General features: G+C 36.2%; 1 protein-coding gene across 7 annotated transcripts in view; it reads right to left on the minus strand.

Moving 5' to 3' along the window:
• The window catches only part of SWT1 (SWT1 RNA endoribonuclease homolog (S. cerevisiae)), a 108,284-nt gene that overhangs the window by 46,173 nt on the left and 35,318 nt on the right, over positions 1 to 26,793 (minus strand). For all 7 annotated transcript variants that reach the window (XR_826409.1, XM_010853081.1, XM_010853080.1 and 4 more), the window contains 6 exons: positions 26,405 to 26,498; positions 18,615 to 18,760; positions 16,972 to 17,135; positions 15,691 to 15,829; positions 9,973 to 10,121; positions 6,239 to 6,426 (listed from right to left, as the gene is read on the minus strand). Coding sequence is in view for 6 of the 7 variants with exons in the window: in XM_010853081.1 (XP_010851383.1) it covers positions 6,239 to 6,426; positions 9,973 to 10,121; positions 15,691 to 15,829; positions 16,972 to 17,135; positions 18,615 to 18,760; positions 26,405 to 26,498 (880 nt within the window). In the remaining variant the exon portion in view is untranslated. The remainder of the gene's footprint in view (positions 1 to 6,238; positions 6,427 to 9,972; positions 10,122 to 15,690; positions 15,830 to 16,971; positions 17,136 to 18,614; positions 18,761 to 26,404; positions 26,499 to 26,793) is intronic.

Raw genomic sequence — 26,793 nt, forward strand, 5'->3', positions numbered from 1 at the left:
AGTTTGTGGAATTCTCTTTATTGTGGAGTTTCCTCGCTGTCGGTGGGGTTGGATGGGTGGCTTGTCAAGGTTTCCTGGTTAGGGAAGTTTGTGTCAGTGTTCTGTGGGTGGAGCTGGATTTTTTCTCTCTGGAGTGCAATGAAGTGTCCAGTAATGCATTATGAGATGTCAGTGGGTTTGATGTGACTTTGGGAAACTTGTATATTGAAGCTCAGGGCTATGTTCCTGTGTTGCTGGAGAATTTGCATGGTATGTCTTGTTCTGGAACTTGTTGGCCCCTGGGTGGTGCTTGGTTTCGGTGTAGGTATGGAGGCGTTTGTTGAGCTCCAATCAATTAATGTTCCCTGGAGTCAGGAGTTCTCTGGTGTTCTCAGGATTTAGACTTAAGCCTCCTGCCTCTGGTTTTCAGTCTTATTCTTACAATAGCCTCAAGACCTCTCCATCTATACAGCACCGATGATAAAACATCTAGGTTAAAGATGAAAAGTTTCTCTACAGTGAGGGACACCCAGAGAGGTTCACAGAGTTACGTGGAGAAGAGAAGTGGGAGGAGGGAGATAGAGGTGACCAGGAGGAGAAGAGGGGGAATCAAAAGAGGAGGGAGCAAGCTAGTCAGTAATCACTTCCCTATGTGCTTTCCACAGTCTGGACCACTCAGAGATGTTCACGCAGTTATACAGAGAAGAGAAGAGGGAGGAAGGAGACAGAGGTGGCCAGGAGGATAAAGAGGGGTGGGGAATCAAAAGGAGAGAGACAGATCCAGCCAGTAATCAGTTCCCTAAGTGTTCTCCACAGTCCAGAACACACAATGAGATTCACAGACTTGGGTAGAGAAGAGAAGCGGGAGGGAGGAGACAGAGGCGACTTGGTGGAGAAAAAGGAGAGTCCAAAGTGGGAGAGAGCAGTCAAGCCAGTAATCTCGCTCCCAAGTAAAAATGGGTACTGAAGATTGAGTTCTTAAAGGTACAAAATTGATAACAAATACTAAAAAGCAAACATTAAAAATCTAGAGTAGAGGTTGGATTCTCAAAAATACAATATTAAAGAAAAAACAAAGTCACAAAAATTATAAAATATATATATGAAGTTTGCTTTTAAAAATAGGGTTGTTGTTTTTTTGTTTTTTTTTTTTACAAAGTAATAGGTTATAAAAATGAAAATTAAAAAAAAATTTTTTTTAATTTAATAGTAAAAATATATCTAGGACTTTCTCTGGTAGTGTTGTGGACAGTGTGGGGTCAGTTCACTTTCAGATAGTTCCTTGATTGGGCTTATACTTCTCAAGATCTATGGGCCCCTTCCTATATAGTCAGTGCTAACTACAGGGTTTTAATCTATTGTACCTGTCACTTCCAAGGCGGTTCCCTCTGTTTTAGCTTCTGTTTGCTGGCCTCTTCACTGCCTAATTTCCACCCTGACACAAGGGGGCAGTGGTAGACATTTTTTAAGTCTCACTTGTTCAGTCGTGCTGTCGGGAGGGAGGAACACTGCAAACAAATAACACTGGCATGTGCTTGCAGTGTCTCAGCCACACTGGGTTTGCCCCACTCACGGCATGTGTGCTTTCCCTGTCTACACTGCTTAGGCTCTAGGTTGCTCTGCTGGGAACTGTCTGAGGCTGGCCCTGGGTTGTATGCACTTCCCAGGTCTAAGCGCTCAGGTTCAGGTACTCAGGTACTCCACAAAGGCGCAGACTCGGTTGGGCTTGCATTTTGTGCCCTTTCCATGTCCAAGCAGCTCAGGTGACTAGGTGCTTGGCGAACGTGGTCGCTGCGACTTATCGCCACCCTCACCCCTGCCACTCAGTTTTCTGGGTGTATAATCAGCGCACCTTCTCAGGTGTGCTGTGTCTCTCTTCTAGCGAGCTGATCTCTGGCTGCGACCCTCCTGGCAGATGACAATGGTTCCGAATCCCAAGAAGTCTTGGTTAGCAACAAAGCCTGCTTGCAGTTTGGTAGATGATGCCTCTCTGGGGCCGCAATTGCCCCCTTCTGGCTCTGGCTGCTCTTGCCTGCCTGTCTCTGGTGAGGGATGGGCAGGTCCGCAACCGGCTAGCTCTGCTCAGTTCTTTGTTCTGTGAGCAGGCCTGGCGGTGTCTTAGGTTAGGGCTTTTCCCAGGATAGCTAGCCCACAGTCTGCTTTGCTATCTCAAGTTAGTTCCCTCAGATTGCCCTCAGGGCATTCAGGCCTGGTCCTTACTCTAAGCAATGCACCCTGCCTCCCTGCCCATCCCCCACTTGCTAGTGGTGGATGCGGGCCTCTGTGATGCTTCTCCACTGCCAGGGGCGGAGCTCGCTCCCCGCAGGGGTTACCGTTGGGCACGTAATCTGTGGGTTTTAATTATTTATTTATTTATTTTTCCTCCCAGTTATGTTGCCCTCTGAGGTTCCAAGGCTCGCCACAGACTCTCCAGTGAGAGTGTTTCCTGGTGTTTGGAAACTTCTCTGTTTTTTAAGACTCCATTCCCGGGACGGATCTCCGTCCCTACCTCTTTTGTCTCTCTTTTTATCTTTTATATTTTTTCTTACCTCCTTTCGAAGACAATGGGCTGCTTTTCTGGGTGCCTGATGTCCTCTGCCAGCATTCAGAAGTTGTTTAGTGGAATTTACTCAGTGTTCAAATCTTCTTTTGATGAATTTGTGGGGGAGAAAGTGGTCTCCCTGTCCTATTCCTCCGCCATCTTAGGACCGCCCCCTTAAATATTGTTTTTGCTTTAATATTCTTTCGCTTAGTGAAAGGCAAAGGAGAAAAGGAAACATATACCTATTTGAATACAGAGTTCCAAATAATAGCACAGAGAGAAAAGAAAGCCTTCCTCAGTGATCAATGCAGAGAGATAGAGGAAAACAATAGAATGGAAAAGATCAGAGATCACTTCAAGAAAATTAGTGACACCAAGGGAACATTTCATGCAAAGATGGGCACAATAAAGGACAGAAATGGTATGGACCTAACAGAAGCAGAAGATATTAAGACGTGGTGGCAAGAATACACAGAACTATACAAAAAAGATCTTGATGACACACATAACCACGATGGTGTGATCACTAACCTAGAGCCAGATATCCTGGAGCACAAGTCAAGTGGACCTTAGGAAGCATTACAATGAACAAAGCTAGTGGAGGTGATGGAATTCCATCTGAGCTATTTCAAATCCTAAAAGATGATGCTGTGAAAGTGCGCACTCAATATGCCAGCAAATTTGGGAAACTCAGCAGTGGCCATGGGACTGGGAAAGGTCAGTTTTCATCCCAATCCCAAAGAAAGGCAATGCCAACAAATGCTCAAACTACTGCACAGTTGTACTCATCTCACACACAAGAAAAGTAATGCTCAAAATTCCCCAAGCCAGGCTTCAACAATATGTGAACCGAGAACCTCCAGACGTTCAAGCTAGATTTAAAAAAGGCAGAGGAAGCAGAGATCAAATTGCTAGCATCTGCTAGATCATCCAAAAAGCAAGAGAATTCCAGAAAAACATCTATTTCTGCTTTATTGACTATACCAAAGCCTTTGACTGTGTAGATCACAATAAACTATGGAAAATTCTGAAAGAGTTGGGAATACCAGACCACCTGACCTGCCTCCTGAGAAATCTGTATGCAGGTCAAGAAGCAAAAATTAGAACTGGACATGGAACAACAGACTGGTTCCAAATCGGGAAAGGTATACATCAAGGTTGCATATTGTCACCCTGCTAATTGCAGAGTATATCAAGTGAAATGCTGGGCTGAATGAAGCACAAGCTGGAATCAAGATTGCCGGGAGAAATATCAATAACCTCAGATATGCAGATGACACCACCCTTATGGCAGAAAGTGAAGAGGAACTAAAAAGCCTCTTGATGAAAGTGAAAGAGGAGAATGAAAAAGTTGGCTTAAAGCTCAACATTCAGAAAACTAAGATCATGGCATCCAGTACCATCACTTCATGGCAAATAGGGAAACAATGGAAACAGTGACAGACTTTTATTTTATTGGGGCTCCAAAATCACTGCAGATAGTGACTGCAGCCATGAAATTAAAAGACACTTGCTCCTTGGAAGAAAGGCTATGACCAATCTAGACAGCATATTAAAAAGCAGAGACATTACTTTGCCCTCAAGGGTCCGTCTAGTTAAGGCTATAGTATTTTCAATAGTTCTGTATGGATGTGAGAGTTGGACCATAAAAAAAGCTGAGCACCAAAGAATTGATGCTTTTGAACTGTGGTATTGGAGAAGACTCTTTTGAGAGTCCCTTGGACTGCAAGGAGATCCAACCAGTTAATCCTAAAGAAAATCAGTCTTGCATATCCATTGGAAAGACAGATCCTGAAGCTGAAACTCCAGCATTTAAGGTTAGTTTCCAAAAACTAACCCATTGGAAATGACCCTGATGCTGGGAAAGATTGAAGGCAGGAGGAGAAGGGGACGACAGAGGATGAGATGGTTAGATGGCATCACTGACTTGATAGACATGAGTCTGAGCAGGCTTTGGGAGTTGGTGATGGACAGGGAAGCCTTGTGTGCTGTAGTCCATGGGGTCGCAAAGAGTCAGACATGACTGAATGACTCAACTGAACTGAACTATTGTTTTAAACTATTTCAGTTTCAAAGTGATTATCTCTGTCTGGTATATACAACATTCTGCTAACAAGAATATACGATAAGCCACAACATTAAAAATACATTAAGACTGGACAAACAAAATCTTTGCTTTATATGAGATTACAAAATTTTAAATATTGTTTTCTTTACCTCACATGTCAGATATAGTTATTTCTTTAGTATAAAAGACTATAATTTGTTTGAAAAAACTTTTAATTGTAGTCAAGGACTAAAAATCAGTCCTAAATCTATAATTGAATGAGAACAGATGTTTAAATGGAGTGCTAAGACCACTTTACTGCTCTTGTAAACAACTAGAATGGATAGAGGCTCTTAATCCAAAATAAAAAAAATGGGCTCTCAAACCAAAATCATATTTCAAGGCATACAGTATGATCAACATATTAGTTATATAAAGACTATGGGCTTGAGGAAAATTATGGAAGGGAGTGTTGGCCTACTTTAAAATCAGTTGTTTTCGATTATTTTTTAAGTTACTCTAGCAACCTATTTAAAGACCTACTCACAAATGGTCTCTATCTTTTCATTTTACTAAGAATATGTGTATGAAAGTAACAAAAGTATTACTCCACTTAAGTATTTATCTATAAAAAAATTTTTACATGAATTTTTCCTAATCCAGACTGATGTTTTCTTTACATCATTTTGCATCTTATTTCTTAGAAGCCTTTGGATCCTGCTAATTTCTTTAGCCACTCCTGGTGACTAGTCATTGGTTTTGACATGTTGGCAAACGATCTGACGTATCTGGCAATGATTCTCATCAAAGTTCCACATCTGAATCACTAGGCAGAAGCACTAGTTCAGCTTCAGTCCTGAAGTGAAGTGCAAGTTGCTTAGACTTGTCTGACTCTGTGACTCATGGACTATAGCCTGCCAGGCTCCCCCTGTCCATGGAATTCTCTAGGCCAGAATACTGGAGTGGGTAACTGTCCCTTCTACAGGGCATCTTTCCAACCCAGGGACTGAATCCAGGTCTCACACATTGCAGGTGGATTCTTTACCAGCTGAGCCACCATGGAAGCCATGTGCTACTGAATTAGAATTTCTAACAAGAGAACCTAACCATATATATTTTTTACCCTCTCCAGATAATTCTGAGCCCCTATTTAAGCAGCACTACCTCTCAGGTATAATTTGACAAAAGGGCCTCATAAGATAATCTAGTACAAACTATATTGCTAAAGGCACAAACCAGGGCTTCCCTGGTGGCTCAGTAGTAAAGAACCCACTTCCCAATGCAGGAGACACAGGTTCCATCCTTGATCCAGGAGAATCCCACATGCCGCGGAGCAACTAAGCCCATGCACCACAACTATTAAGCCTGTGCTCCAGAGCCTGGGAGCCACAACTATGGAAGCCCATGCACCCCACATCCTGTGCTCTGCAAAAAAAGAAGCAATGAGAAGCCTGTCCATCGCAACTAGAGTAAGCCCTGCTCGTCACAACTGCAGAAAAGCCCAAGTAGCAACAAAGACCCAGCACAACCAAAAGTGAATAAACAAACAGAATTTAAAAAAAACTAAGACACTTTGTAGTTAAAAAAAAATTCACAACCCAAACACTATTTAATGAACACTAGCAATAATGGAAAACCCTGAAACTCAAAAATTCTTGTTAATTTAGTACCTGTTTTGATACAGTGTAATCCAAACATTCTCTAGGACAGACCAGATTTCTTGATGCCTGCTGGGTTGGGGAGGATAAGAACTGGAGAAAACGGTGATTTCTTGGTTATCAGATTTCATCAGAGAATTATCTTCCTGGCTTTTACCCGGTGTATTTTTTGAAGAGTTTTGCTTAAGTTTTGCCTTGCCCTGGGGAAATAAGAATTACATAATATGCAGCAAGTCCTTCACTAGTAAGTGAGAGAGAAAGAATGCCAATTGTAGATTACAAATGTTCTGCCTTTCTTGGAAGTGCTATTTATTCTTTGTCTTTGATTATGTACAGAATATTACCAAAATAGAATCAGAGCTAAAAATTTTTTTCTTTTTCATTTATATGAAACAGTATTTCCAATGTATTTATTACAGAGTATAGAAGTAGAATTCTACTTGTAAGGGATTAAGAAATAAGTGAGCAAAGAAATGGGAACAATGGTATATACTGCTCTTTTAAGAAGTTTGGTAGTTGATGGAAGGACATGGTATAGTAAATAGCACGACCAAATTAAAAACATTTAAGAACAGATCTGAGCATATTTCTAAACAGTGTAAAAAAGCAATACCATTGATTCAAGTGATATTTTCTTTAAAAAAATCACCCTGGGTAAAAATATTAACTTAGGTGAAAAATACATATGATAGAATGCAAAAAAAAGTTTTTAACTATGAGTTTATTGAGTTTGTTGACTTGGCTTGTCTATAACATCTTTGTGAACTTAAATAAAATCACTCCATTTCTCTAGGTTTCCTTTGTTGATAAAAGTATGATTTTAAACATTAGCTTCATGCTTATCAAATGTAAAAAAAATGGAAATTTCCAAAACTGTGAGTAACAACAGTTGATAGTTACTGAGCACTTCTTATGTATAGGAATTTTCTAAGAACTTTATATCTATGTAGCTCATTTAATCCTCACAATTACTCTGTGAAGGAGATACTATGATTATCTACATTTTATTGAGGCAAAGAAAGGATAAATAAGTTATGCAAGGTCACACAGCTGGTAAGAGACATGAACAGAATCCGACCTTTAGTATAAGTGAATGAAGTATATATGAATAAGTATATATGAATGTGGTTATATTCTCTCTCCAGCTCATAAAGGTAAATATTACCCTTTTATTTCTTTTCAGGAAGGAAGAAAACTGCCTGTTTACATTAATTATGAACTTAATAAATACACATGAACAGAAATATGAATTTTGTTTTGAGATAAATGTGTTTAATCATCACATAATGCTTTTTCTCAGCTTTCAAACAGAAGTGTATGCAACATACAAATAGGCTGCTTTATCAAACACTTACATAGCACTTACTATGTGCTCTCTGCTCTGCTAAGTCGCTTCAGTTGTGTCCGACTCTGTGCAACCACATAGACAGCAGCCCACCAGGATTACCCCCGTCCCTGGGATTCTCCAGGCAAGAACACTGGAGTGGGTTGCCATTTCCTAGGCTCTACAAGTATTAATTTAATTCTCATGACAGTTCTAAGGCAGAGATTATTATACTCTTTCTTATAGAAGAAGGGATTAAGGCTTTGAGAGGTTAAATAACCAGAAATTAAAAACACAACTAGTCAGGATGGGAAGTCTGAGGCACGTAAGTCTAAAGTTTATTAAAAAGACTTATTTTAAATAGTCTATCATTCTGGAAGGGCAAGTCTTTTTTTTTTATGATGTTAAAAGGTTCACAAGAGAAAAAATATATATCCTTCCCTCTACCCCATTTATATAAAATCTGGAAAATGACATTACTTAACTTTCCATTTTGGTTTCTCAGAATCAAATGAATAATGAATATTCCTCTTTTCCTGATTTTCTACACTTGGTAAATTAAGATAAGGGGGATTTTTTTTTTTTTTTACAGTTACTATACTTAGATATTCTATTCCTGGAGGTAATCTCTTTCTTTTCATTGTTCAAGTTAGTGACACATAACTAAGTATTCAGGTCATAAATCACATGTACTCTACAAAATAACTGCTATTGAAAGTGCATTTTAAAAGCCCAAGCTAAATCACAATGTTCTTGGCTGACTTAGACAATGAATTGTTTCAAACACGAAAATAAAGCAATACTTGAAAGCTCTAATTGTGGAAAAAACACAAGTTGTTTCAAACAATCAGACTAATGCTTAATGTTGAGGGAAAAGCACTAAAGAGAATACTAGATTTTTTGTCCTTTGTCTTCTTGAATCTCTTGCTAATGTGACAACTAGAAAATCAAGATCCAAGAATAAATAACTTACTAAATAACAGGCCAATATGTTTACAAGTGGGCAACATATAACAGGCATACAATTATGAGACAAACACCACTAGATTTTAATATCAAACTTTTCATGGGAGAAAACTCCCATGGCTAGGTTTCCAACTGATAAAAGAATCTTGCTATTATTTTTAACTCAATCATTCCTAATTTTTTTAGTCTCAATAATTTTAATTCAAAGGCTGCTAAGACTCTAAGTATCCTAAACTTTCCATCTTGTTCACCATGGTTGTTTCACTAAAGATGGGGTTTTAGGGCTCAGTTCTGTGAGAGAAAGGATAATGTGCTCTTCCCTACACAATTCAATTAAAATAGTCAAGCTGTAACTCCTAAATTCCCAGGTCCATTCTTCCCTACTGAAGATTCTAAAAGTCACACTTGTCATTTAAAAGAATAAGTACCAATGTTTTGGTCATCTTAACCCAAAAGATTATCCACCCCTTAAATCAATTCTTTCCTCAAGAAATAACATATATTTCCTGTTAGTTTATCAAAAAGATGCTTCTTTTAGTCTTAAGCAAGTTAAATTCTTTCCTCAGTAACTATGACTAAGTTTAGTATCATCTAATCCTTTCATTACTTCATAGGTACCGGGGCCTATGTTACCAGAAAAAAAAACCACAGAGGAAAACCTGGCCAATTCAATAGCTCAAAGGAAAAAATACGACACACACATACACACACGTATATATATATATATATATACATTAGATGAAAGTATCATTGATATTTAACAATGTAATTGTGATGCTGAGTTTTTTGAACTGTTTCAGGCATATAAAATGACCTGAATTTTATAGATTTGAAATCAGAAGACTCTAGAAATACAGTATTACTAAGGACAAAACTCACATAGTTATTTTAAAGGGGCAAAAAGGCATCAGTGGTAGGCAGACTGCATAAGAATCCCATGAGGACACCTGTTAAAAAATTGGTAGGTGTTCAACGGGCAAAGTTTGAATACAGTCTGTAGGTTAGATAATTGGATTATGTCAATATTAATTTCCTGATTAATAAAATATGAATCAAGAACAAAAACACTTCTGGGCACCACTGACAGACATTTTACTCAGTAAGGGGTATGGCATCTGCATGCTTAAAAAAATTTTTGAAGTATTTTGATGCAGGCTGTGATCTACTGGTCAGGAGCACTGAAAAATGAGCAGTCAGGCAACAATGCATCATTCTCTTCTATTCATAAATGAAACAATATGAAATCCCAACAACTGCTGTGACACTGCCTCCATAGGATTATGAGTATTTTATAACTTGTAATAAGGATTGTTTAGTCTCCATTCAATTTACTTAATATTTACTTAATGCTTTTAGTATGTTAGAGTAAGTTAAATTTCTTACTTACTGTTTGTCTGATAAATACATTCTTATAACATATATGATTACTCTAAATGGCATCCTAAAGGTATCTTACCTCTGCAAATGTTTGGAGTAGTTTGTTTACTTGAGCAAAGGCCTGTGGAAGAATACCATCATAATTTGACCTTGTACTGAAAGCATGTAGCAAACTTTCAGAATCCTGAAGCAGGAATTTCACTGTTGTAAAATCCACTGCTTTCTTAGCTGGTAACACAAAATTAAGAAGGAAAAAATACGTAAGAATGAGTATACAACACAAAAATGCTTTTGGAAAATCAATCTAATAATAATTAAGAAATTTAAAGAGAGTACACATTTACATCTACAGGCTCCTAATTTATTTCTCTGGTGTAAAAAGCCATAATGAGACTTAGTTTTAGACAAAGTTCTTGGAGTTGATTCTGGCATTCTGTGAAGCTGGCCTTCCATATCCATAAGTTTTCACATGTACAGCTTCCATCAACTATAGATCAAAAGTATTTTGGGGAAAAAGTTCTATAATGTTCCAAATAGCAAAAGATGAATTTGTTGTGCACTGGCACCTATTTACAGAACATTTACATTGTATTAGGTATTACAACTAATCTAGAGATGATTCATCGTATATAGGAAAATATGTGTAAGTTATATACAAATACTATGCCATTTTATACAAGGGATTTGAGCATGGAGAATTCTGCTATCCTCAGGGGTCCTGGAACCAATTTCCTATGGATATTGAGACTATATTCAGATTCCAAAATTTCCCTCAAAATGGTCAACTTCAAAGTAAAAGTGAAATGCACAAGTTACTACATACAAAATAGACAAATAACAAGGCCCTACTGTATAGCACAGGGAACTATATTCAACACCCTTCAATAAACCACAATGTAAAGAATATGCATATATATGTATCTGAATCATTATGCTGTATACCAGAAACTAAGATGACATTGTAAATCAACTATACTCCAATTATAGTTCAATTTTTAAAAATTAACAGTAAAATGAAATAATGTTATACTCTTCAGAAGAGATAATCACCAAACAAATCTGAGTTAAACTACAGATTTTCAAAACTGAGGTTGTTTGTATACAGATTACTCTTGAGACATCACAGTGTCACATTTTGGTGGGAAGCACTTAAATTATATATAGTACCTTTCATAATCAACTCAGTTATCATGTAGTGATTTATCTTCAAATCCCATCACATGGAATAAAATACCAGATTTACTGAAAATGTGTTCTCTTGGACACAATACAATTTCAGCGAAAAATAAACAACTTGGGTTAACAGTGAGCTATGGGCAAAAGAAGCTAATAGAATTTTTCCCCCTTAAATTAGCAAAGTGAGTTAATCTACAGGTAATAATTTAAAGATGTAACATTTTTGTCTCAAGGAACTAAACTTGCTTACATTAAATTCTCAAACCAATTAGGAGAAATGGTGACAATAATTTCAAAGATTCAAAGTTATGAACAATGAAGTTAAACAGCTTTCTAATGTTACCAAAATTCAGAATAGAAAAAATTATCTCTATTATTAAGATAGAATACTGCATAACAGTTTTCAAAGGCATTTAAAATAACCACAGTGCAATGTGTTTGCTTTGTTTTCTTTTAGGTTCACAGCTTTAGAAATTCTATTTTATTCTGAAACACTGGCACTATGAGTTAAGAAAAATAGTTTTTCTGTATAACTTACATAACAAATATTTGCTTGTGAAATACTGAAAGGTTAAATGAAAATAAAAAGTGGATTTTCATAATTAATTACTCAATATTCTGAAATTCTGATCTAATGTGATGGTTACAGCCAAGTTTCTGGCTACCCTTTTATTAAGCAAACAGTGCATCTCCTTACTAAACACTTTCAGTTATTTTTAAAATCAAAGACTAGTTCAAATTCCTGTGGGAAAATTAGAGATAAGAGATGCTACAGAGGACAGAAAGGAGGTAAATATCCTCAGAGGAGGCAGTTGGGCACAACTTCTTTTAATGGTGCTTCTCCAGTGTAGTCTGTTTGATAGGACTGAAATCCTTGAATTAATCATTTTATTTCATCTTAAAAGAATTCTTTACTAAAGATTAAGGCAAAAGTATAATGTCAATGATCAATTCAGTACTCAGACAAAGCATAAAAAAATCTACAAGGCTGAAATAATTTAATGTCTATATAAGGTCAATAAGTATTTAGGTTAAAATTAATACAGACAATGAAGTCAGAAAAAGCTACTACTCATTTTCTACATAATTTTCTATGAATTGATCTAAACTGACATGCTTGATACAGTAAGTTAAACACATGTATAATTCAACAGCTGCAGACAGTATTAAAAGATCATAAACAGAATTACCAGTAATTTTTTCTAATTCAAAATTATTTTAGAGCAGAAGCCATTTTTATAATTCTATTACATATCATTCACAAGTCAGTAAACATTAGGCATTGGATTCTTCTAGATCAAAGATCAATAAATTATGATTACACAATAATCCTACAAATGAGTTTTTAACAAAAGGAGCGGTCATATCTCTTCACTTCTCTTGTCATTAGAGAAAAACAGAACTACTGACGACTATCTCTAAGTTCCATATAAGCGCAAAAAAACTGCCCAGCCCTGGAAAACAGACAAATGGAAGATGGCAACTGGATATCCCATTTTTGAAACCAAGTCTTACTTAAGATCACACATGGTTTATGGACTTCCTCTTTTGACAAAAGCAACAAAATTATGTCCCTAGTAAAAGATATGAACACTGTTTCCATGTTATCTTTTAAAATGCTTTGAAGACATGTCCAATATGTCATTCCTTAATAATAATACCCCTAATAAATATTTTCTAGTTAAAGGTCAAGGCCTGGAAAGTGTATTTTTATTTTAAAAATCAGTAACTTAAAAAAAAAATATTCATGCAACATCTACTACATATATATCATAAAGTATTGATTAGGAACTTTAAGTTCCCTGGGGAAATTTATAAAGATATAAAACATTTTCAGAGTTTACACTTCAGGGGAAAAGAGAAGTGGTATATTTGGCATAGAATGTTTTTGTTTTATCTTAGCTGTTAGGAAACTTAGTGCTAAAATCTGTGTTCAAGTACTGCAATAATTGTTTGCACATGTCTTATAGTAAAAATATCTCTTTGGTTCTTCTTCACTACCTGGCTCTTGTACCTTTCAGATCAAATCAGATCAGTTGCTTAGTCGTGTCTAACTCTTTGCGACCCCGAGAATTGCAGCACGCCAGGCCTCCCTATCCATCACCAACTCCCAGAGTTCACTGAGACTCAAGTCCATCGAGTCAGTGATGCTACCCAGCCATCTCATCCTCTGTCGTTCCCTTCTCCTCCTGCCCTCAATCCCTCCCAGCATCAGAGTTTTTTCCAACAAGTCAACTCTTCGCATGAGGTGGCCAAAGTACTGGAGTTTCAGCTTTAGCATCATTCCTTCCAAAGAAATCCCAGGGCTGATCTCCTTCAGAATGGACTGGTTGGATCTCCTTGCAGTCCATGGGACTCTCAAGAGTCTTCTCCAACACCACAGTTCAAAAGCATCAATTCTTCGGCGCTCAGCCTTCTTCACAGTCCAACTCTCACATCCATACATTTAAGCCTAACTTAAACTCTCTTGTACTCAGGTGGTCCTTTAAAGGCCCATCTATACTCAGTTGTTTTTAAAAAGTAGACAGGATATAACTAATACATAAAATAGATCACTTCATAAGGAGTTTGAGAAAAGTCAAGAACTAACTGAACATCCTAATAATGGTTTATACCTTCCTTTTTAAAGGTACAGCAAAAGAAACGGAGCTGTTCACTCTGGACAAATCACTTACTCTCTCAAATCTAGTTTCCTTAATGATAAAACACAGACTTTAATAATATTTATTTAGTCGCTAAGTCATGTTGGACTCTTTTGCAACCCCATAAACTGTAGCGCATAAACAAGCTAGCAAAATAATGCTCAAAATTCTCCAAGCCAGGCTTCAGCAATACGTGAACCACGAACTTCCAGATGTTCAAGGTGGTTTTAGAAAAGGCAGAAGAACCAGAGATCAGATTGCCAACATCCGCTGGATCATTGAAAAAGGAAGAGAGTTCCAGAAAGACGTCGGTTTCTGCTTTACTGACTATGCCAAAGCCTTTGACTGTGCGGATCACAATAAACTGCGGAAAATTCTGAAAGAGATGGGAACACCAGACCACCTGACCTGCCTCTTGAGAAACCTGTATGCAGGTCAGGAAGCAACAGTTAGAACTGGACATGGAACAACAGACTGGTTCCAAATAGGAAAAGGAGTATGTCAAGGCTGTATATTGTCACCCTGCTTATTTAACTTATATGCAGAGTACATCATGAGAAACGCTGGGCTGGAGGAAGCACAAGCTGGAATCAAGACTGCCAGGAGAAATATCAATAACCTCAGCTATGCAGATGATACCACCCTTATGGCAGAAAGTGAAGAAGAACTAAAGAGCCTCTTGATGAAAGTGAAAGAGGAGAATGGAAAAAGTTGGCTTAAAGCTCAAGTTTCAGAAAAGTAAGATCATGGCACCTGGTCCCATCACTTCATGACAAACAGATGGGGAAACAGTGGAAACAGTGGCTGACTTTATTTTTTTAGGCTCCAAAATCACTGCAGATGGTGACTGCAGCCATGAAATTAGAAGATGTTTACTCCTTGGAAGGAAAGTTATGACCAACCTAAATAGCATACTCAAAAGCAGAGACATTACTTTGCCAACAAAGGTCTGTCTAGTCAAGGCTATGGTTTTTCCAGTAGTCATGTATGGATGTGAGAGTTGGACTTACATCTAAAGAAAGTTGAGCACTTGAAGAATTGATGCTTTTGAACTGTGGTGTTGGAGAAGACTCTTGAGAGTCCCTTGGACTGCAAGGAGATCCAACCAGTCCACCCTAAAGGAGATCAGTCCTGGATGTTTATTGGAAGGACTGCTGTTGAAGCTGAAACTCCAATACTTTGGCCACCTGATGTGAAGAGCTAACTCATTTGAAAAGACCCTGATGCTGGGAAAGATTAAGGGCAGGTGGAGAAGGGGATGACAGAGGATGAGATGGTTGGATGGCATCACTGACTCAATGGACATGAGTTTGGGTAGACTCCGGGAGTTGGTGATGGACAGGGAGGCCTGGCGTGCTGCAGTCCATGGGGTCGCAGAGCCGGACACGACTGAGTGACTGAACTGAACTGAAACTGTAGCCCACCATTATATCAGTGCTTTTCACATCTTTTGCTTCCTGGCAGAAAAACTCTTTCTTTTTTAATCACACACGGAATCTCTCTACATAAATAAAAGAAAGCTGAATGGCTAAAGTTGGGGTTGAAGGCCAAAGGCACACTATTATCAGGCTCCCCATCAATCTTTCCACCCCTAATCTCTGGCAACTCCAGAAGCACTTCAAGAAGGTTCTGTGTGATACAGTTTAAGAACTACCAACTAAGTGGTTGATTCTAGTCTCTTGTGGTTCTAAAGTTCATTATGCACCAAAGCCAAAGGATTCCTATTCCTTAACCATGTATTTTAAGTAGAAATCTTGATTAACTATTTGAACATCAAAAATGATACTATGAACAGTCACAATCTCTATGAACTCCATCCATTCATCTAGCTGCCATAAATTTCCTTAAGAAATTAAAAGTGTAAATGGTTAAGAACTAATTGAAAAATTTTTTATTAATTCATCTTCACATTCCATGGGATATATCTATTATTCTGACTTTAATACAACACTACCAAAGACAAAATGAAAGATTCATACCTTTACGGACATTTTCATATAGACTCTCAATGGTTAAGAGCAAGTTCTTTTCCATAACTAATCCAAATACAGCCAACCAATGTTTTCTAAAGCACTGTAATAAATGTATTAGAGTCCATGGAGGTTTCACGTACAGCATCTAGAGAAAAACAGCATTACCGATGTACTTATTATTCTATTATTTTAAAGTACCTATTTAGGAATTCCTACATAGATTTCTAGGCAAAACATAATTGAATTCTTCTTAAACTAAAAGATGTTTTATTAAAAGCCAGTCACAGTCTTAAAATGCCTATTTCACTGAAAACTGCTTTTATAAAATTCACATTAGTAGTAATATTTATAGTTTCAGAAACTATGTGTGCCAAAAGAAAGCACAGTTTTAATCAGAAAAACTAGTTCTAGTCAGCAAAAGTTGTCATCTACCTTTCAACATGGTCATTTCTACAACAAAATCAATCTAATTTCCTAAAACTAGAGAAAAACATCTATACAGAAAAGAATTTTCAACTATAATTGACACTCGCTACACTCCTATAAAGACATGTTTATAAAGAAAACTCATCATTAAGTACTACAAGATGTCATTACATCCTTTCTTCAATCATTCATATGCAATCACTTTATCAGACTCTATTATGAAATCTAATTTACGTCAACCTTCCTAGAATCTGATCATTTTTCAACATCTTGGTTTAACACTTTATACTATAATCAAGCCACACTGACAAACATTAGAATCTCACTGAATATCTGGGATAGATACAATTGATAGGGAATAAACTTTCTCCTAATGATAAATGTGAGTGGCAAACAAACATTAAACTAAGAAGGCCACTATTTCCAAATGTGATGTTTACTTATTACAGAAGAGGTGTGAATCTAAAGAAAATTCAAAATATTTTACTAATACCAAATTTACACTCTGATTCTCAAACTTATATCACATAAGCCACAATATAGACATTTTGACTCAAATAAATTAAAAATGAGACATTTTCTTTCAATTTAAGCTCCATGGAGGAAATGTGTCTAACAGATGGTAGACACCCAATAAATATTTGTTCACTGAAAAAATGAATGATAAAAAATAGTCCTAATCTTTAGGAAATGTCCATCAGTTAGTTTTTAAAGTTATTCCAAAAACTTCAAGAAAAATATTAATGTGATATCAATTATTACAATAAAACATATATTTTATACAAATAGTATCTCTTAAAATAAGGCAACAAATCTTTAGCAATAAAAAAGAAACCTTTAACTAAGCATTCAAATAATCACCTCCATCCAAAGGTTTCCAAAAGCAATTTTCATTTCTGTTTCTAATATGGAAGATAAAGCTGTTCCAAGAGATATTTCGAGATCAGATACAATGTTTTCAAGTAGAAGGGGTAGTCCAGAGTTTGTAGATTGTTCCTCATAGCTCTCCTCCAAAGGTGTTGTTTCTTCAAAACAAATAGTTGCAAGCTTTATTTAGGACATTAATAGTAAATATTTTACATATATAATTAGTATTTGTTCATAAATAATAAATATTTAATGGATATAATTAGTATTTAAATCTAGAGAACTAATGAATATTTTTAAAACAAGATTTAGGGGAGTTCGCTGGTGGGCTACTGGTTAGGATCCAGGCTTTCACTTGCCCTGGCCCTGGTTCAATCGCTGTTTGGGGAACTCTTGCAAGCCACGTGGCATGGCCAAAACAAATAAATAAAGAGTATTTAGAAATAATTAGTATAGCTGTTTTTAGATGCAATAACATATTACATTAGTAAATGCTTTATCTTTTTGACAAAAGGCAATGAAATGTTTTTACTAAAATAGAAATGTGAAAGGAAAAAAAAATTGAGAAATGTGTATATTTTAACCTTTCATTATTTAAAAAAATTAAAAACTAAAACAATTCTTTGCATCTCTTAATATTTATAATAGAAAACCAAGACCTATGGATCAAAATGTGTTTACTTTCAAAAATCATAAACATAACTCACATCAATAAATTGTCTTGAAGAGACTAGAATCTCTGACTTAACTACCTATACACCTTCACCTTCTAATACTAGTTTTGATTATTTTCATTTATATTATTTCATTATAATTACTATTTTGACACCTGCAAACAACAGCAATTTTTTATGGCAAAATTCAAAATATTAAGGGGATTACCTCTATGAATATGAAGTAAAAATTTTAAATGTCAGTAATACAATGAGCAAATCAAAAGCATATTTCCCTTGAAAAACTATAAAGTAGAAAATTCTGTAACTGCCTCTAAAGGCTATTTAGAATATTATGACAAAGGAAATTTTATTACCAAAAAGGTCAAATAAGCACCAAACAAGTAGCATATATTCAAATGAATATATGAAGCATATGCATATGCTATTAAAAACTTCAATAATTATTTTTCCCTCAGAAGGAAATGGTGAGATATGTTTTTAAATAATGTGTATATTAGTTTAAATTTAAAAACATTACCACTAGAGTCCTTCAAGTCTCTCTATGACTGTTTTACTATGTTAATAGAAAGTTATGAATATGAAAGTGATTTTAAGAATAAACTATTTTCTCAACCTCAAATGGATATTTCTTATAGCTACTATTAATTTAAAAGGTATCCTCTGTGAAGGAAAAAAATAGGATTCACATGGTGATTACAAATATATAAAAATGTATATGAGTGTACAGACAAAACTACAAATTAATTTGTAACAGTATATATAGAAGGCAATAATGTATGCTTTTTCTTGGATCACCATTATAATATTCATTCATTTCTACCATTTATGTGCCAGCAAATATTCCAAACAATGTTTCTTTAAATGTACAAAATAAATATCTACTATTAATTCCAACTGTTGTCAATATTCTTAGTACACAAAATAAGATTTACTTCTAATTATTTGTAGTAAGAATACTACCTGCTTTCAATTGTTGTTTAGATATACAAGGCTGATGACATACATCTGTGTTCAGAGATAAGTTTAATAACTCTGCACTCAATTCTTCTTTACTGAGTGACTTCACACCACTTATTAGGCCTTTGTTTCTTAAATTTCTATCATCCCTAGGTTGGATTAGGAGGAAAAAATATTTTATTTTTTATAAGACAAATCATATGGCAACTAAAATCACATGGAATCTAATCAGAGGTTGGTGATTCTCAGTACATATATTAACAAAGGATAATTTTTTTAATGTAGAAGATAAATTATCATACACTAGAGGCATATCATCTTAGCTTTTGAGAATAATTATTATTGCTACATATTGAATGTTTTCCTGGTATCAGGGACTATGCTAAGCACTTTATATATATCAATCCATTTAATTCTCACAACAAACTTCTTAGGTAGGAGCGGTACTAATTTTTATCCCCATTTCACACATAAGAAACTGAAGTATAAAAAGGTTAAGTAACTTGTCTATTAAGTAAATAGATGGGGAAACAGTGGAAACAGTGTCAGACTTTATTTTTGGGGGCTCCAAAATCACTGCAGATGGTGATTGCAGCCATGAAATTAAAAGACACTTACTCCTTAGGACAGTTATGACCAACCTAGATAGTATATTGAAAAGCAGAGATATTACTTTGCCAACAAAGGTCCGTCTAGTCAAGGCTATGGTTTTTCCAGTGGTCATGTATGGATGTGAAGAAAGCTGAGCACCGAAGAATTGATGTTTTTGAACTGTGGTGTTGGGTCCCTTGGACTGCAAGGAGATCCAACCAGTTCATCCTAAAGGAGATCAGTCCTGGGTGTTCACTGGAAGGACTGATGTTGAAGCTGAAACTCCAATACTTTGGCCACCTGATGCGAAGAGCTGACTCACTGGAAAAGACCCTGATGCTGGGAAAGATTGAGGGCAGGAGGAGAAGGGGACGACAGAGGATGAGATGGTTGGATAGCATCACCGACTCAATGGACATGGGTTTGGGTGGACTCCGGGAGTTGGTGATGGACAGGGAGGCCTGGCGTGCTGTGGTTCATGGGGTCGCAAAGAGTTGGACACGACTGAGCAACTGAACTGATGACTGAAGACAAATGTGAATTTGCTATATGCTGTAAGAAGCCAGGATGATTAGAAATAGTGGATAAGACCAGTTTACATGCCTACAGAGAAAGTCAAGAACATTAATAAATGGAAAGAGATTTAAGGGCTTCAGTGCAGAACTGACAGCAGATCTGTGTTTACCAAACTGTTGTTCTTGAGACTAGCAGGCTTCCAGCTTCTGTTAATGACAAAAAAGCTTGGTCAGACTAACTTCCCATAGACAGAATTAGAAAATCTAGACCAAAAACAACAAAAAAGGCAAAATCTATTTGAAGGCACTAAAGAGCAATAAAATGAAGGTAGAAGGTGGAGGGGAATGTACACTCAAGACACAGACACTGCAAAGGTTAAGAGCACACTTTTCTATCTTTTTGCCTGAGGGCATTCCCCAACTCATCAATGCTTTCGGGCAGAAAGTCAGAGCCTTTGCGGCTTAAAATGTCAGAAGGCAATGTTAGGTACCGCGGGCCAAAACATATGGACAGTTATGGGGAAACTGAAGAAGGGAGGAAATCACAGAGTTGAGTCTTAAAATCTGCATATAAATTCAACCCAGAAAAAAAGCAATATACTTCCAAGAGACATGGCAATCAATAGAACCAGATTCAAATATGACACAGACATTGAAGCTATCTGACAGGAAATTTTAAAGAATTTAGATTGTGTTAAAGGCTCTAATGGAAAAGGTGAATGCATGCGTGCCAAGTCTCTTCAGTCGTGTCCGACTCTTTGTCACCTTACGCACTGTAGCCCACCAGGCTCCTCTGTCCATGGGACTCTCCAGGCAAGAATACAGGAGCAGGTTGCCAAGCCCTTCTTCAAGGGATCTTCCCCACCCAGGGATCGAACCCACATCTCTTGCAGCTCTTGCTTTGGCATGCGGGTTCTTTACCATTAGTGCCACCTGGGAAGCCCAACAGAAAAGGTGAACAGCATGTAAAACCAGACAGAAATTAAAAATGCCTTCAACAAGCTCCTCAGTAGACTCAACACAGGTGAGGAAAGACCAAACATTAAGACAGGTCAAAATAAATTATCCAAACTGAAACAAAAGAGAAGAAAATGTTAAAAAAATATATATATATAAGAGCTGTTGGACAATATCAAATAGTCAAATATATAGGCATGTATTAGTTGTCTATTGGGTGTGTAACTCTTTATCCCCAAAACTTAGTAGTGTGAAAAAAACATTTATTATCTCACACAGTTTCTAAAAGTGAGGAATCTGTGAGCAGCTTGACTGAAAGATTCTGGCTCAGGGTATCTCACAAAGTTGAGATTTTCCCCGGTGTCACCTCATGATTTAATTGGTGCTCATTCATGTAGCTATTGGTAGGGCTTAGCCCTTCACTGGCTTTTGGCTTGCAGCTTCAGTTTCTTACCACATGGGCATCTCCACAGAGCTATTCACAGCATGGAGTTTGCTTCCCCAGAACAACTGATCTAAGAGAAAGAAACAAGAGTTTGCCCAAAAAGGAAGTGCCAATCTTTCATAAACTAATCTTAGAAGTGACATACCATCACTTCTGATGCATGCTATCTGTCACAAAGACGATCAACCCTGGTACAACGTAGGAGAATTAACACAAGGGAATTAATACTAAGAGGAACAGGAATCCCCTGGTGGTCCAGTGGTGAGGACTCTGCACTTCCATTGCAGAGGGCCTGGGTTTGATTCCTGACTGGGTAACTAAGATCCTGCAAGTGGTACAGTGCAGCCAAGAAACAAAAACAAAAAGATACCAAGAGGCAAGGAATCACTGGAATCATCTTGGAGGCTGACTACTACAATGTATTAATAATTCTGTAATACCAGAAGGAGAAAAGAGGGAATGGGGCAGAAGGAATATTAAATATTTAAAGAGATAATGGCTGAGAATTTTCCAAAACTAAAAAATGAACACCAAACCACAGATCCAAGAAGCTCAGAGAACATCAAGCAGGATAATTTCCTCTCCTCTACCACAAGCATACAGGTTTCCCAGGTGGCTCAGTGGTAAAGAATCCACGTGTCAATGCAGGAGACACAGGTTCAACCCCTGGGTTGGGAAGATACCCTGGAGGAGGAAATGGCAACTCACTCCAGTATTCTTGCCTGGAAAATCCCATGGACAGAGGAACCAGACAGGCTACAATCCACGGTGTCACGAGGGGTTGGACATGTCTGAGCAACTGAGCATGCATGCTTGGATCACAAACATACACACAAACACGTGGTACATCTGCTGCTGCTGCTAAGTCGCTTCAGTCGTGTCCAACTCTGTGCAACCCCATAGATGGTAGCCCACCATGCTCCCCCATCCCTGGGATTCTCCAGGCAAGAACACTGGTGTGGGTATATCTGCTAAGGAATGCTAAAAACAAACTACTTAAAAAAAAAAAAAAAAAAAAAAAGACAAAAAATCTTGAAAGCAATGAGAGGGGGAAAAAAAAGACCAAAAGAACATTACACACAGAGGAAGAAAATATTTACAGCAGACTTCTCATCAGAAATCAAACAAGTTAGAAGAAAATGCAGTGATACCTTTAAAATACTCAAAGAAACAGAAAAAACAAATCAACCAAGAATTGCATATCCAGTAAAAATATACTTCAGAAATAAATGAGAAATAAACACACTATCAGACAAACAAAACCAGAAAATTCACTGCCAACATACTCACACATGTCAAAGTTGTTTAGGCAAAAGGAATATGACCAGAAATCTGGCACCAGACAGAAACTTGGATTCAGAAAAAGAAATAAAGAATGCTAAAAATGGAATGCAAGGTAAAAACATCCACTTTCTTATTTTTAATTCCTTTAAATGACAAATGAGTGAAGCAAAAACATTACAAAGTACTGTGCTATTGTTTCTGTAAAAGTAAAATATGTAATAATGATAGCAAAATGGATGGGGGGAGAAATTCAAAGCACATTAAAATACTTACACTACACATGAAGCAACATAGTGTTATTTAAAGACAGACTTGGATCAAGTAAAGATGTATATTATAAACACTAAGGCAACCATTATAAAGTTTTTTTCAAAAAGGTACAAAGTCAATAATGGAGATAAAATGGCACCATAGTTAATCCAAGGGGGGCGGGGGGAGGAAAAGGAAGAAAAGAATACCTGAATAAATAAAAAATAATTAGCAAAATGGTAGATTCTGATCCAACCAATTAAATGTGAATAGTAGAAATTCATCAGACAGAAATTGTCAGAATGGAAAAAAGGAAAGTATCAATTATATGCTATCTACAAAATACTTTATATAAAGATATAGATAGGTTAAAAGTAAATGGATGAAAAATATATATATTATAAATACAAAGCAAACAACACTGGAATAGTAATATTAATATTAAACAAAGGAAACTTCAGAATCAGGAATATTATCAGGAACAAAGACAGTGATTAGATAGTGAGAAAGGTGTCAATTCTCCAAGAAGACTATCCTAAATGTGTATGCCTCTGACAACAGAGCTTCATAATTCATGAAGTAAAACAAACAGAATGGAAAGGAGAAGCAAACAAACCAGTAAATTACAGTTGGGAAATTTAAGACTCTTCTCTCAGTAATCATAAAATAAGCAGACAGATTATTAATACTAAGGTTACAGAAGACCTAAACAACACTATCAACAAACTTGGCCTATATGAAATTTATAGAATACTCGACCCACAAGAGCAGAATAAATTCTTCTTAAGAGCACATAAAACATTCACCAAGATTTTATTCATGGGCATAAAACCACGTTTAACAAATTTAAAGGAACAGAAATCATATAAATTATGTTCTCAAGTCATATAACAGAATTGAAGTATAATCAATAACAAGAAGATACTGGAAAATTTGCAAATATTTGGAGTTAACTGCACCAAATATCTAAAAAAACCTGTGGGTCAAAAGGAAATCATGAGGGAAATTATAAAACATTATTTTCTTTAATTTATTTTTTGGCTGCACCATGGCTTGCAGGATTAGCTCCCCTACAAGGGATCAAACCCCAGCCTCAACAGGGAAAGCACTGAGTCTTAACCACTAGACCGGACCACCAGGAATTCAAATTATAAAGCATATTAAATTGAATTTAAAAAAATGTATCAAAATTTGTGAAAAGCAGCTAAGGCAGTGCTTAAAGGGAAATTTACAGAAGTCTCAAATAAATTATCTTAGCTTCCACCTTAAGAAACTAGAAAAAGGGCACAAAACGGGCATAAGCACATTTTCTGGGATAATGGAAGTGTTCTATGTATCAAGAGGGATGTGGGGCTACAACCAGAGTATCCATTGTCACACTGTGTAGTTAAGATTTGGGCCTTTTAACATTATACAGCTTCCCTCAATATAAAAAGAACTGTATCATATCATAAGACAGGGAGTACATGGAAATAATAAGGTAATAGAACTGGAGAAGGCAATGGTACCCCACTCCAGTACTCTTGCCTGGAAAATCCCATGGATGGAGGAGCCTGGTAGGCTTCAGTCCATGGGGTCACCGAGTTGGACATGACTGAGCGACTTCACTTTCACTTTTCACTTTCATGCATTGGAGAAGGAAATGGCAACCCACTCCAGTGTTCTTGCCTGGAGAATCCCAGGGATGGCGCAGCCTGGTGGGCTGCCGTCTATGGGGTTGCACAGAGTCGGACACGACTGACGTGACTTAGCAGCAGAATTGTAGAAACTTGATAATTACTGTAGCTGGGTACTTAGGAGTTTATTAACTCTTCTTCACTTTGAATGTTGTTGAAATTCTTCATAACAAAACTTTTTAAAAGTTAAAAATACCATTATTATTTTTTTGAAAAATAAATGAAGGAGAATATGGAAGTAGAGAGCATAATGGATCTTAAGAGAAGAAAAGGAAGAGGAAAAATAACATCACTTGACATAGGATGGTGGCAGAGTCAGTAAAGAAAAGAAGACCACACAAGACCTGCTATTTGCCTGACTAAAGATAATAAAGGAAAGGCAGAAATAAAAAATGTCTCCAAGGTTTCTGGCTTTAGCAAAATGGGTAGAAGACGGCCTTTTTTTATTCAAATGGAGAACAGTTTAGAAGGAAAGATTAGGAGTTCATTTTTGGAGAGGGCAGGTTTCAGATGTCTATGAGACATCCAAACAGATATCAAATAAGTAGATGAATATATTAGTCGAGAGTTTAGAAGAGAGATGTGGACTGGAAATACTAACTGGACGTTGCTGGCACATACTTAAGATTAAAAATGTGAGTAAAGCACTTAGAATGAGATACAGTATGTAGTATTTATAGATGGTTTCTCCTATCACTGCCATTATTAATATTAATGTTAATCATCTCATCATCCCTTAAAGTAGTAAAAATATATCCTCACATTAAGTATGTCTGACTTACACAGTAAGTATGATTATCACACTTAACGGAAAAAACAAAAAAGGCTTGTCTGGAACATGACAATGCCAGAGGTAAAAGTTTGACCACAAACTTTCATTTCATTAAAAACTGTTAACATCTGTTCATTCCAGAACAGTGACTGCAGAAATAATGGAGAATTGATTAAATCTCACCAATTTAATTTTCATTCTAAGTGGAACAAAAAAATAACAATTCTCTCTCAATTTTAGCTTATCTCAAATTCAAAACGATTAACATATTACTAAATCTATTTCAGCCTTCAACAAACTCCAGGATGATATATTATGTCCTAGATTAATAGGACACATGAAGGTAGAGATAGAAATCTGTTTCTTTTAAAATAAAAAAAAATAACTTTATCTTTGAACACAGTAAAATGATAATTGGCAAGCCTCTTACAAGAAAAATCTAAGAGCTATTCATTTCCATAATCACTTCATTTCAGAGAATTTTTGCATGATCATGAAACTCTAAAAACCCCATTCTAAAGTGAATACAATTCAGACTAAAACTACAAATTAAAATTGCTCTTATCAGTTCCTATAGAGCCTTTTCTCATACATGATAAATACAATTTGGCAAATAAAATTTGCTACATTTACCTTAGAACTAACTTATTAATATATTAGTTGGGAATGGAGGAATGGAATGGAATGAGGACAGGAGAAGGAGGAAAAACTCTTACTGAGATAATTTTATGTATGAGGCACTCTTCCAAGTCATATATGCATACTTTTTCTGATTAAATACTCACAATATCCTCATAAATGCAGGTATTATTATTCTCCCTATGCTTCACACATAAGGAAACACATAAAGAAACATTAAGCAGCTTTCCAAGGTCACAAAGCTGGTAAGTGGTAGACCCAGAATTTCAACTCTAAGTCTGTTACAGGCACTCAGGATATAACTGCAACATACATTAGCCTTTCCCAACAAATAAATTAATTAACCCTCCTGCCTCATAACCAAAATGTAGATTTTCATTTCTAACTATTTTACTGGGATATTAAATTGACTCTCCCTTGCTTTTTCAAAAGTTTTCTGAATATCATATAACTTAAGTTGAAATGAAACTTCATGAGATTCAAATCTCATTCCTCTATAGTTTGCACATTATAAGAATGTGAGATATAACTGAATATATTTACTGGGAGATTTAGAATATTATATATGTTTTTGATCCTTGGTATGGTCATTACAGTATGATTTTTAAAAATTCTTTAATAGAAATTGCTATTTTAAAAAAAAGTAAAATGAATATGAAACTCACGTGCACAAAATAACAAGAGAACAAGGGAATAGTTCTTGGTACTGAAGACAGCATTTTAACACACGATCATCATTGTTCTCATCACTCAATCCATCTGCGAATTCAGCAAAAGCAACAATCAATAAGCACACTCAAAATCTGGGAACTGTATAAACAATTTAGGCCATATTTACAAATTGAATCATCTAAAACAAAGAAAACTTTTTAAATAAGAGGAGGAAGATAAAACACAACAAAAACAATGACCTGAAAATTCTGGATCTAGAATTCATATATTTATGGGTTTAATTAACCGATAGTTTATTAAATTGATAGTTTACTAAAACAGAAGAGAATATGCCTATTAATAAACCCAAAGGAAAGAAATGTGATCAGTAGGTTAAAATGCC

Source organism: Bison bison, unplaced genomic scaffold, assembly GCF_000754665.1.
Source record: "Bison bison bison isolate TAMUID 2011002044 unplaced genomic scaffold, Bison_UMD1.0 scf7180017864322, whole genome shotgun sequence".
Lineage (NCBI taxonomy): Eukaryota > Metazoa > Chordata > Mammalia > Artiodactyla > Bovidae > Bison > Bison bison.